The sequence below is a fragment of the Protomyctophum parallelum genome (assembly GCF_964188405.1).
Source record: "Protomyctophum parallelum genome assembly, chromosome: 5".
Lineage (NCBI taxonomy): Eukaryota > Metazoa > Chordata > Actinopteri > Myctophiformes > Myctophidae > Protomyctophum > Protomyctophum parallelum.
Window position 1 is genome coordinate 35,187,629 of NC_139702.1, and position 14,028 is coordinate 35,201,656.

General features: G+C 41.2%; 1 protein-coding gene across 1 annotated transcript in view; it reads right to left on the reverse strand.

Moving 5' to 3' along the window:
- Nucleotides 1–1,002: 1,002 nt before the first annotated feature.
- dctd (dCMP deaminase) overlaps nt 1,003–14,028 on the reverse strand; it is a 31,041-nt gene continuing 18,015 nt past the window's right edge. Inside the window, exons 4-7 of the mRNA XM_083764960.1 lie at nt 6,078–6,194; nt 3,165–3,261; nt 1,187–1,424; nt 1,003–1,019 (exon numbers count right to left, since the gene is read on the reverse strand). Coding sequence (XP_083621086.1) covers nt 1,283–1,424; nt 3,165–3,261; nt 6,078–6,194 — 356 coding nt within the window. The 3' untranslated portion in view covers nt 1,003–1,019; nt 1,187–1,282. The remainder of the gene's footprint in view (nt 1,020–1,186; nt 1,425–3,164; nt 3,262–6,077; nt 6,195–14,028) is intronic.

The following is a 14,028-nucleotide window of genomic DNA, read 5'->3' on the forward strand; positions in this document are numbered from 1 at the left end:
GTGTAATCCCTCAAAACAATCTGTACCACTGTCCTAAAGACGTAGTGTTGCCGTTGGAAGGAATAAACAATCTGTACCACTACCCTAAAGACGTAGTGTTGCCGTTGGTAGGAATAAACAAAGAAGCAACCACGAGGAAGTGGACTAAGAGCAGGGAGGAGCCAAACCAACATCCTGATCCTACACAGGAGGTGGTGCCGCCAGAGGCAAAGGCACAGTTAAGGGGGGAAAAAAAGGTTTCCCCCTTTTTTTTTTACCGAATGGGTTTCCATATTGGAATACGAGTGACCAATAGCCAATACCTATTAATACCTAATAAAAATGTTTTGTAAAGTATAAAATAGGAATATAAAATCTAATATAGGACATACAAAACAAAATCCTAGACATCATCTAGAGTCATATGATTATCAATATAGACGAATCCATGGAGCAGTGCCCTGTAAGCCAGGTGTAGTAAATAGTGCTGCGGTGTAAAGTTGTGCTTAATGGTATACCGAGAGACTTTAGCGTGACCAGCATGAGGTAAGAATGGAAGATTATGCCTCCCGTTTTTTTCTTTCAGAATAAAATCAAAGTAATTTTTTGAAATATGCTGGCGCATCCGTTGTGTTAACTGATCCCTGCACTGCTCCAGGGATTAGTGCCCTGTAGGCCAGGTGTAGCTAATCAGTTAATGGTACACCTCAGTAATGGCCGTGGCCAGGGAACCCCTCTGGGGATTCCTCCGTGCCCAGGGCACCCCTCCGTGGATTCGTCTCTATACAGATATATTGACCAGCCGGTCTATGAGCTCAGAATATCATTTTTTTAACGCCTGACAGCGTCACACAACAAAATATAAATTGAGCTATAGTTGACTGTACTACGCCGGTTTGTAGTTCTGTAACTTGACCCACAGATGTAACCTAGTATCTGACGCAGCTTCTTTTTGACAAACATACATCACATTTTTTGGGACACAACTAACTGTCTCACACATAAACTCTTAAAGCAAGGGTGGGAAAGTGGGCCCGAGTTAGCCCCCCCGCCCCACAGTGAATAGTTTTCCCAGGGTCCAGAAACCCAGAAAATGCAGCAAACATCAAAAAAGTAAAAAAGAAAAAAGATGTCTTGCCATGCCGAGCCATGAAAGGCGACGCATGTTTTCTTCAACTTTGAGAATATCTGGTTGATATCAAAGACATAGAAAGTCAAGATATCCTTGAGTGTCTGCCGTCGGACAAAGCAAACAAGAAAGGAAAGAAAAATATAAGAGGCATCATCATGGCCAACTCTTCTTTCACACAGTCTTTGTTCCTCCCTCGCTCCCTGACGCGAGTGTTGCTGTGCCATTGTGGCTGGCTGGTGGTGCATTCAAAACTCCAGCCTGGTTGATGGAGTCAAAATCAATGACAATCTGCGTCCTCCTGGGCTTGAACTGCCTGCAACACAGAGAGAGAGAGAGAGAGAGAGATTAACACAATTTGTGCCCAAGACGTCTCCAGAAGTAACCAAGCGGAGGCTATACATAGATGTATGCTCCCCCTATTCTCTCGCTCTCTCTATGTGGTCAGTGTGTATACGTTGCTGTCCAGTTACAAGTGTGGTCAAAAATCACAAGTGAGGGGCGCTCTTATCGTACAGTCTCCATTCAAACTGGGCGATGACTCGGGGGGGGGGGGGGGGGGGGGGGGGGAATGGCCTCATCTGACCTCAAACCCTGTACACTCAAGACACTGGCCCCCGCTGCGACCCTTAGATCTCCATATATGGAGCTGACCTGTTCTGACATTCCATATGTTGATCTGAGCTCATCAAGCCATGTACTCTCAAGACACACTCCATATATGGCAAGACCTCATCAAACCCTGTACACTCAAGACAAGCTCCATATATGGCCAGTACAGAATTCATTCCATGTGTTGATCTGAACACCATGCCAAAGAGCCAGCGCTCGCCGTCACCCAGGCGGACGCGTGCACGCGGCCTCGCCCTTTGCTTCTTGCCCTCAGGGTGTCTTACTGGTTGTATTTATTCAATTTAAAGCATGGCTGGGTAGTCTATGAATAGCTTACTACAATATGTACAAATATTGTTGCTTCTTTTTTATTGGGTCACAACACACTAAGGCTGTACCCTAGCCCTGTTTTTAGGACTCGAACTTCGGCAGGAATTTTCGAGCGAACATCCGACCCATTCACTTGTAATTCATTTTAAAAAATAACCTGGGTGCACACGGAGTTTACGGACATTACTACTCTGTCCCCATTGTTATATGCTTCACACACACGGGCAGATGCAAAAGATAAAGATCACAGACTGTATTTGTAGCAGTGTAGTCGTTATGCAGCTCAACCCCACCAAGCAGCTCAACCACTGAAACCAAAACAAACGTCCAACATAGATAAAAGTAATTACTCACCTACTGCTTCAGGTTCCATAAATAATCCCAGTGTTGTTCAAGATGCATGTTTTTTATATTGTAAATAATTATCGTTGCGTGGATTAGCGACGACTACCACTATGAGAGGAGCACGTAACTTTGGGACTTTTGGGAGTGTCATAGTAGCTCATTTACAACTTAGACGGACTTCCTGTGCACTAACTTCCTCTTCAAAATAAGAGCCAGATGTAACGATTAGTCAACACTAGTTTTTATTTCAAAGTCTACTTACAGGAGGTTAACATCTCATTTGAGTTCCTTTTGAATGCCTGTCAGATTTCTCTACATAACTAACTCAGCTGTTGGTGCTCAAATGAGCCTTGCATCTACCACGCAGAAAACATTTTGACATGTATGCGCACTGGCCACCCGCCACCGGTTGCGTACCCCCCTGATTAATAACATCTAAACATGAACATGTAAACACAGCATGAACCTAGTACTCATTATGCATATCGCATTCTCACCGAGATATATTTTAGAGTTAAAAAAAAAGAAAAGAAAACGAATGGTTCAAGCCCATCAAACCCTGAATGTTAAGGGACAGCCTTCCCTTATTGATAGATTACATTAATACATCATTTCAATTAACGATGATTTCACTTCAACACAATAAAATCTTTACTCGTAATTATCTTTATCTTATCTTTACACATATTATTTGAGTGATAATGAATCGTCAAGTAATAATGTGACAGCCCTACTTAAGAGGCAACATGTGTGCGTGTGTGTTACAAACCTGTATTCCACACGAGCCATGCCGAGCATTCTCCTGGAAGCAATCATCTCTGGGCTGTCATGGTACTTGTCAGACAGGTAGATAACCTCCTTAATACCTACGCACGCGCACACGCACACACGCACAGTGTGTGAGGAGAGGGAAGGGGGTTAGAGGGAAGAAGAACACACCGTCAGTGAAGATTGCGGTCGGGCGGTAGCTACAGTGGTAATCTGTTAAATCCTGGTTATTTCAAAATGACGACGGCATCAATTTAAATACCGCCACGAAATGTCAGTGAAGTGATGCAATGCAAACGGAGCGACACTGAACCCACATTCATCATCAGGAGAAAATAATCTCAGCTTCAGTTCTTTTTTTAAGTTTTTCTTTGTAGCTTTCGCCTTTATTTTATATAGGCGAGAGTGGGGAGAGTGAGATGGGGGGGGAAGACATGCAGTAAGGGCCGTCGGGATCGGGAGTCTGGCACACAGCCAGACTGGATTACCAGCCAAGGTGCCTGGACCACTGAGCCATGGCCCAGGCCCTCAGCTTCAATTCTATAGTGTTTTCAGTTACAATTTTGTCTGCCCATTTGGTTTTTCATCGCTTAAAACAAATGAAAGAAAACATTGCAGGCTATATCAAGTACAATGGAAGGAATTGGATTGTTCCCTTTTATCACTGCACATTGATCGGAGCGTCTGCTCTCTATAAAACTTTTAATTAATATCCTGGGCTTTTATTTAAACCATTACATTATCCAACCTTATTAAAACGAGGATATAAAGTAAGATATAATGTAGGAAGCAATCATTCATTTGATCTTGCATAAGAGTGCGTTTCTCAGCACCAACCATGGTGCAGAGAGAGATTTAAGTTGTACAGCATAGAACTTTTTATATAAAAATAGATCATGACCACAAAACATTCTGTAAAAAGGATAACACACACACACACACACACACACACACACACACACACACACACACACACACACACACACACACACACACACACACACACACACACACACACACACACACACACACACACACACACACTTTTAGGAAATGGGAAAAACAAATGGGTTTTCTATGTGGCACCACACAATCGCCACCATTGCTATGGCCCATTTAAATGACGTTCCACAGTGACAGCATACACGATTTTGAATAAAGAAATGTTTAAACGGATCAGTCCTATAAATGTATTGTTTTAACATGAACCTGGGCAAATTATTTCTCAGTAAAATGTGCAAGGAAGGATTCCTAACTGCTTGTTCCATGTGTTACCTCATTCTATGTGAATTGTTTGTAGAGACCAATTTTCCGCACACCTGGTTACCTTCGGCTACACTGCCATTTGGACAAAAATTATTTTCTTTGGACTGTAAATGCAGCAATGCAGAGTGCATGCATTTGAAAAAAAAAGCTGAATGTTTTTTGTTTTGTTCAGAAGCACACATGAGTGGCTTACATTTGGCCACTCTGCAGACAGGCTAGTGATACCGATATTGTATTGTAGTTCAAATACAATTTGGTTTGTATGCAACTTTGTTATGGTTCAAAGATACAGAATGACAAACAGAGATGCAGTCGGCCCCAAGGTATTTTCATATAATATCCCTTTGAAAAGAAAAGTGTGGACACCCCTGGCCCGGTCATGTTTACCAAATCCATGCGGTTTTAGCACAATTAAAGTCAGTACGGTCCTCTGGGAAAGAATTCTGCCCACTCCTGTCCCCTGAGCCTGACTCCATCCATTGGCTATAAGATCTAAGAGGTGAGCTAGAAGGACACGGACTACATTGCAAAGCTTCCGTTTAATGTCTGATAGAAGTGAATCTGGAAAAATTATGACAAAAGAATGAGGTAAAAATAATAATAATCCAGCTAAGTGCTCAGTCTCAACAGTAAAACCACAGCACCCCCTATTGACACAGACAGGAATGTCTACTCCAGTGGTTCTCATTAAGGAACCCCATATAACCCCATATAAGATAGAGAACTGTAGGGTTTAATTTGGAACCACCTCAAGGAACTAGTCCTATCAGTTTGACCTAATAATTTTTTGCATGGTTGTTAGAATGGAGTACACATTGAACCAAATGGGCCCTCTCAGAGTTTTATTTATTTATTTAAGCTTTATTTAACCAGTAAAAACCACATTGAGACTGAAGTCTCAATTTATTAAGAGTTATGGGGGTTCTTGAAATTAAAAGTTTTACAAACCACAACCAATGATTTTAGAGTGAGAAGGTTTAAGAACCACTGACCTAGAGCAAATGGTAAAAACATGAGTATGTTGCTTGCTTGCTGTAGAGGCATTTGTACTGTAGGTGAGGTGCTGTGGGTGAGTTGGAGACAGAGATTAAATGGTTACAAAGCATCTATGTAACCACTTTAATCATGATTTTATACTTTGGCTATTCAAAGATCTTCAAGCTCATAGCGTGGCACCAAGTGTCACACTATGAGCTTATAAAAATGTGGACGTCCTCAGAAGTATAGCAATACAAACGTGTGTGCGTACATGCCTGCAAGGTCTGTCACAATTATGACATTATCGCCTAATCGCAATAATTTGAGATTGTCGCAAAATGTTTTTGCATAATCACCATATAGTCATAAATGTTCATATTTTCAAAAACTGGAAATAGTAGATATACAAGCTTGTACCGTAGACTGAGCTTGTAAATCGTCTATTTTCACCATTAAAGTATAAAGTTATTAAATATGAATGTCATCATTTGTCATATGAATCCCTGTGCAACTTTTTTTTTAATTCAGCCTAAAGCCAAACAGAATGTAATTTTTATTCTTAAAGTTCCAATGCTTTATTTTGACAATTGACAACCTACAAGTGACAATTAATCGGCAAGTAAAATGTCATAATCGCCCCTAAGTGCGTGCCACAAGCGGCGCCACTTACCAGCCTGAATGACGAGCTTGGCACACTCGTTGCATGGGAACAGGGCCACGTACATGGTACAACCCTTCACATCGGCACTGTTCTTGTTCATGATGGCATTCAGCTCAGCATGACACACTAGTGAAAGACACACACAGAGGGAGAGAGAGCTGGGAGTCAATGCAACGCCTCCACTACATAGCTGTATAGCCAGACTAAAACCCAGGAGATCAACTTATTCATTTGACCACTTTCAGTCTGGTATCCCTACTGTGGACAAGTTCATTTGTTATTAAAGTGGGTATGTTAGTTTATTTTTTTATGTTTTAGTATTCATTTGCATTTAATTTTTTATAATAGTATTTGTCAGTGGTGAGGTTTGAAAAATTACTGTGTAATAAAGAAAGAAACAAATACAAGTTAATATAGATTTCATATGCATTTCTCCATTTTAAAAAGCCTTTTGTGGTGATTGAAGGCTAAGTGTTTTATGGGGAAGCTTACTACTACGTCTACTCTAATAACAAGATGGTAAAAAAATAAACAAAACTTCTGTGTGGGAAGTGAATGTGATATTGTATATTTATGTTTTTGGTGTCTTATAATTCTGTAACACTAACCCTAACCTCTTTACGACAAGAAAGAAATAATTCATTCATACATCTTAAAATTGCTATAGTTTGCTATGTGGCATTTGTCATATTGGCACTGTCCAAAACTGTTACTTTTCAGGATTCAAATCGCAAAATAACAAAAGTAGCAGATCTGAAAGCTCAAAAACGCATCGGTTCGCATGGTGTTTCGACCTATACTTTTGTAGGACGCCGTAGTATGATCAAGTAGGACGTTAATTTGTGAAAAGAGTAAGACACAAAAAGCCAGGATGTGAAGATAAGAGATTTCTGCCCGACGGCGACAATATACGCTTTTAAGCAAGAGCGTTCTGTAGGCCTGCCGCCAAATAAACTAGTGTAAGCGAATAAATAAACGCCCAATAAACGAATGCACAATCTGCATCTGTAGTTACAGTAGAATCACAGTTACTGTACCACACGTGTAAGCAGTGTTGCTATATTGGTATAATTATTGATAGACTCATTATACCATGCAATTAATCGGCTATTATCAGATAAGGGCCAGGATGTCTACATCGTGCATCCCTAAGGGGTGTGTGTGGGGTATGGTTCTTTGCAGCACTAATTATGAGGTTATGAATAGTCCCTGTCAGCAGTAGATCAGCATATCCCTGCAGGCCATATACAGCTCTAGCAGATGCATTGGATACCAGTAGTATCCAATGCCGCCCCCCCCCCCCCCCCCCCCCCCACACACACACACACACACACACACACACACACACTTTTATGCCCAAAGCACACCAATGGGCTAGTCAGAATTTCAAGGAACACACCTGCATTCATGGCATAACTTGAAGTACACCATGTACAGTATAAGCTAACTTGTTACTTATTAGTATAAATAAAGTAAGGCTTAAATAGATTTTCTGAAATAAAAAAAATAAACGTACAAATATCCATTTTAAAACATCCTTTGTGCCATTTTGAATTGTCGAAAAAGTTCAGATAATAAAATTAGTTAAATCTTTCTGTTGTCCATTGTCCTTACTACTGGTACATACCAGTGGAGGTTGTCCTTACTACTGGTACATACCAGTGGAGGTTGTCCTTACTACTGGTACATAGCCTACCAGTGGAGGTTGTCCTTACTACTGTACATACCAGTGAACGTTGTCCTTACTACTGACTGGTACATACCAGTGGAGGTTGTCCTTACTACTGGTACATACCAGTGGAGGTTGTCCTTACTACTGGTACATACCAGTGGAGGTTGTCCTTACTACTGACTGGTACATGCCAGTGGAGGTTGTCCTTACTACTGGTACATACCAGTGGAGGTTGTCCTTACTACTGGTACATGCCAGTGGAGGTTGTCCTTACTACTGACTGGTACATGCCAGTGGAGGTTGTCCTTACTACTGACTGGTACATGCCAGTGGAGGTTGTCCTTACTACTGGTACATGCCAGTGGAGGTTGTCCTTACTACTGGTACATACCAGTGGAGGTTGTCCTTACTACTGGTACATACCAGTGGAGGTTGTCCTTACTACTGGTACATACAGTGGAGGTTGTCCTTACTACTGGTACATACCAGTGGAGGTTGTCCTTACTACTGGTACATACCAGTGGAGGTACTACTTACTGGTACATACCAGTGGAGGTTGTCCTTACTACTGGTACATACCAGTGGAGGTTGAACTAAATACATTATCAGATTTGGCCCGGGAGGCATAAACAAACACCTTAACAATGACTTGTTGAGTGTCATAATGTTGACACAACAAGATAAGACAGATGGAGCTCCAGCTGTGCGTCATAAGTGACAGCCTTTGTCGCTGGACAGAAACCTTGCATCTCCAATATTTAAACTTTATTTTTCCATAAATGAATGGCCCTACTTCATCATGCTACTACCTCTTTGTAAAAAGAAACAAAAAAACTTAAATGCAAATGATGAAACTTAACATGTAAATGTAAAGCACCGAAATAAACTATTCGTTCATTCAAGCAAGAGTGTCACATGATCAAAGGGAAAATAGTAGATCTACAAGCTCACATGACGCGTGTTTTGTTTACTTAATTTTTTATATTTATTCACAATAATGATGAAAAGGTAAAGGTTTTGGACATGCAAGGTTTCCACCACTCAGCAACGCTACCTTTGTTGCCGGGGCACATGCAGTGAATAATCACGGAGTGTTTTAAGAGGTTGTTCTGACAGTTAAATGTCAACATAAAGCCCTCTGCATGCGACTGAAAAAATAAAGAAATAAAGATTATAGGCTTGAACTCTGAGCCGTTTCATCTCTCATCTGAGAATGTCACAATACAGAGTGTCTGGGAGTCTGAGATGATTAGAAAAGCTGCACAAAATGCCACCACCATGGGAAGGTTGGTGGAAAAAGAGTGATAGTGGTTATGATATCGATTACTTTTATTTTATTTTTACAATTAATGAAACTAGAACTGGTGGTGGAAAGTAACTAAGTACATTCACATACTGTAATTAAGTACAATTTTGAGATATTTGTACTTTACTTTGGATTATTTCCATTTTCCAATACTTTTAATCTACTACATCTCAGAGGAAAAAAATATACTTTAACTCCACTACAATTATTTTAAAACTTTAGTTACTATTCCTTTGTAGATTGATTCTGATTTCTGCATGGCCGTATAGAATGCTTTTACTTAAGTAAAACAATAGAGTATGTAATCCACCACTGTGCAACAACCAGTATCACCCTCTCTGCCTGGCTTCCCCTGAAAACGGACCCAGATGGGCCAACTGTGTTCGCGTTAGAGTAGTCAGACAAAACAGATCAGATGGATTCGAACCAACCTCCGTGGTTGCGCACAAAACAAAAACATATTATTCAATAGTTGCAGGTACAGTTGGTCTTTACAATTATACACACACACACACACACACACACACACACACAGTCACACACAGATCCGTTGTACCCCTAATACAGTGGTTTTCAACCATTTCCATATCAATGCCCATTATGTATTTGGCATTTGAGCCTCAGACCACCAAGTGATGAGATTTAGCCTCTCAGACCCAAAACTTCGAATATTTTGTTGTCGGACTGGATTTTGTCTACAATTCCATGCTGTATTGTATAATGTTGGTACTATAGGAGAGATAACAGGCAAATGTTGATCTTGTAAATTAAATAATGCAGATGTTTAACAATAATTGACCTCTAGAGAGCATGAAATTAAATTAAATGGACCCGCGCGGATCTATTTGGTCCAGAATGTATAACCCCTCAAGGACGACTGGTTGAACACCACTGCCCTGATATAATAAACACAATAATATGGCGCACTCACATACACACACACAGCCCCAATTGAGCCCAATCTGTGCGTATTGTAATTTGTGACCAGTCCATTTCTTTAAAACGGGGTGAGACATTGTGATCAATAACACACACAGCTGCTCCCCAGCTGCTTCAAGTTATGCCCAACGATCTTTTAAATTAATGACACAAACACTGACACATAATACAGACCGACACAAATTAGAATTTACAATTTAGGCATTGAGCATACCTGAGGCAGATTACAAAAAATTGCTTTCTAAATCAGTAGTTCGCACACTTTTTTCAAAACTGTTAAAAATGCATGCAGCATGTCACAAAGTGACACGTTGTGAGCTTGTATATCTGCTATTTTTGGAGAATAGCCAACGCAAAAATCTGAAATGACACAGATGCAGTAAGCAAGGTAAACATGAGGTACGGAGGTAATGCATCAAATGCACAAAGCTAGGCGCACACACACACACACACACACACACACACACACACACACACACACACACACACACACACACACACACACACACACACACACACACACACACACACACACACACACACACACACACACACACACACAATTGAAAACAATGTTTACATGCAGTAACTGCTATGGTAAAAAATGCCATGATATGGTAATGGCAGCCAATCCTAATTAAGCCATTAACATGAAAGAGAGAGGGGGGAGGGAGAGCTACACAAGGCTTGTGGACTTGTCATTATTGTGGGCATTATTTATCCAATAGCTCCCCCTACAGGCCACAAAGCCTTACAACTGTCACATTTGGGTCTGGGGGAGAAAAATATAAAACCAAGTCACCATGTCTCTCCAGTTCTAATGCATTTTCAGGATGGGATACCATTTTCATCCAGTGAGAAAGAAGGAAATGAGCAGACCAAAATTGGAACTGGAACTGATAAATGGGTACCCTCTCCTGATTGGCTGACATTTTGCAACCTACCTGAAAAACAAAAGGAGGTCCAAGGCACTCTGTTGCAGTCAAGTATAAAAGACCTTTATTTAAATGGCATCAGCTCGGCAAAGAGCATAAAAAAACGACCAACACGCTTCGGCTGTCAAGCCTTTGTCAGGGTCCCCTCGCCGACTAGGCATCACACACACTGCAAGAGTTCACCAAGATGCGATCCAGACCCGATATAGGCTACATCATTTGTTTTTCTATTCCAATTCATTTTGACATCTCACGCACGTGCAGGATACCGTGATACAAGCGCGAGACAGACACAGGACGCCTCTCTCTCTTCTCGCAGAGCCTTTCACAATCAGCGAGCAAAACCTTGGCGATCAAAGCCCGATCTTGCGTCAGATCAGGAGTTGTCGGCGAGCGCCAAAAATGGTCCCCGACAGCATAATCAGAGGAAATATCGTGCAGTGTGTATGAGCCATAACAAAGCGAACGAGCCTAAGACTCAGCTAGTGCTGGCCAACCGACAACGGGTAACTGCTAATGGTGAACAGATACAATAAAAATCACACCTGTGTGAAGTGAGGGGCGCTAATATATTAAAGTCTAGCTCATGTTTATTAGGTGATGTAATACAAACGGTGCAAACACAAACATTAAACGCCATTAACAATAAAGAGACAATATGATATAAACTGGCACATTATGACGTAAATTTTCCCTTCATTGTCAATGGCGTTTACAAAACAAACATTGAACTAAAGACAAAAATTAAACCTGTGTAGGAGAGGCTAGTGCACCTCAAAAATAAAAGCCCACTATATGATTGATATAACAGCTAAGTACACAGTAATTTAACATTGGGAGTGTAACCAAATGGCCCTGGTCGTTCCATTTTATGGTATTGAAACACCTTTATGCTACTGGGAAAGTGTGTGCATCACAGCAGTGTTGTTTTTGGCAGGCATTTTTTAGATTTAGTCAGTCTTAGTCTTTTGGAAAAATGCTTAATTAGTCTTAGTCAGTCTTAGTCATTTGGAAAAATGCTTAATTAGTCTTAGTCAGTCCACGGAAACTCCTAAGGGTTTTAGTCAGTTTTAGTCATTTTAGTAAAAGGTTTTAGTCCAGTTTGTCAAAAAATTAAAAAAATATTTAAATAAAATGTCTATAGCGTACAGGTATTAATTAGAGCTGGGACTCGATTAAAAAAATTATCTAATGAATCAGAGGCTTTGTAGTTAATCTCGATTAATCACATTTTAATCGCATATCATTATTTGACCCAAGAACTGTGAGAGAGCCATTTTTTAATGGATTTTGGTATACTAGTGAATCAATGAATAGTGAATACATAAGTTTAAGCAATAAAACATTGTTTATGTAGTAATAATATCTCAAAATTTATAATTTATATACAGCTTTTCTGAGTACCCAAAAATGCTTTACAAGGGGGACATGAATCAAAAACAACTTTATTAAAGGAAAAACACTAAGTAAACTAGAAAAAGTGCCCTTCCGGGCACAGGTCTCCACCAGGTTATCCACAGATCCGTGCAGTTAGAGGTAAAAACACTTTTCGGCCAGTTATAGCGCCACCTTGAGGCTGAGTTGAAATTGTTCATGTGGCATTTTGTCCTCGGCCTAGTGGGAATGTGGGTGCACAATTTCAGGGAAATCACGCGATGTGTTCATGATTTGCAGCATTTTGTTTGAAACTGAGCACTCCTGTGAACTTTGGAAGCCAATCTTAACCAATCAGGATGGAGTCTGATAAATCTGAAAGACCCGTTTCGTTGAATGGCTCTAGAGAGACTGTGTACCAATTTGCGTGATGTTTGGACAAAATCTGTAGGTGTACTGTGCAAAAACTTGTTTTGCACAAAGCGGCCTCCTGGTGGCGCTATAACAGGCCGTTCTGGAAAGTTTGGGGCAGAGGTTCATGGTTGGCATCCAGGGAGTGTGTGTGCAAAATATGGCATCGACCGGGTTAACGGTGGCCGAGATTAGCTGTTCACGGACACACGGACACACGGACGGACGGACGGACACGCGGACGGACGGAGTGCAAAACATACTCTCCCCACATGCCTTCGGCCTGGTGGAGACAATGAAAATAAATAGCTGGGGAAAGTAATATTGAAGTTTTGGATGGTGGGGGCATGTCTCTGAGAGTTTTGGGGAATGCATCCTACAGGGTTTTGGGGGGGCTTCAATTGGTGCAGCAAATATGTGACATGACCATAAGAAAACACCTCTGTGTTTCTTCCGTGGACATACAGTAACAGCCATAGCAGATTTTACATTGTATTTGGCCATAACCGTTTAGTTAGAAACCATGTCATCTGGTCTACTGCTACTGGGAGTTGGAATAACATTAGCTCTGATCCATAGTGTTAGAAGGAGGAAAGTAGGCTTTCACATCTTTTTTATGTTAAAAACGAGGGGCTGCACAGCTTCCGCGGGTGTGAGTGAGGGGAAAGGATCAAATTAAGTACCATAGAACTCCTGAGTCCTAACTACACTATCGACCAGAGCTACTGTTGTTGATTGACGTTAGCTTCCAGGCTAGGCTCGGTGCAACATGTTTCGCATTGAGCCAACACTGGAGGCTTGACGAGGTGCGGTGATATGTGAATTATTTATTGAATAATTGCACACAACTGTGCTGTAATCCACGCTATCATCGGATAGCCTTTTAAATCCTATTTCCAATCGAAATGGGACGGTGTGTGTGTGTGTGTGTGTGTGTGTGTGTGCATGCATGCAGATGGGCGTGACCAACTAGGAAAGGAGACTGGAGAGGAGGATAGCGGCGAGAGCAGTGACATTATTGGCGGAACATTTTCATGCATTTAAAACTTTGTTTGTCAATCCACTAACATTTCCGTGTAGCCTCGTCTTGTCAACAATAACACACACACGTCTCGTCATCGTCATCAAACAGAGCTACGGTATTTAGCTCGTCAGCGTCAGTCTTGTCCCGAAATATTTTAGGGTCGTTCGTTTTAGTCCGTCTTAGTCCTGGAAAAAGGGGCGTTGACGTCGTCATTTACGTTATCGTCAGTCCTGACGAAAACAACACTGCATCACAGTACAGTGTCCACGTTGAAGCACGTTAACATTGTGGCTGCCAAT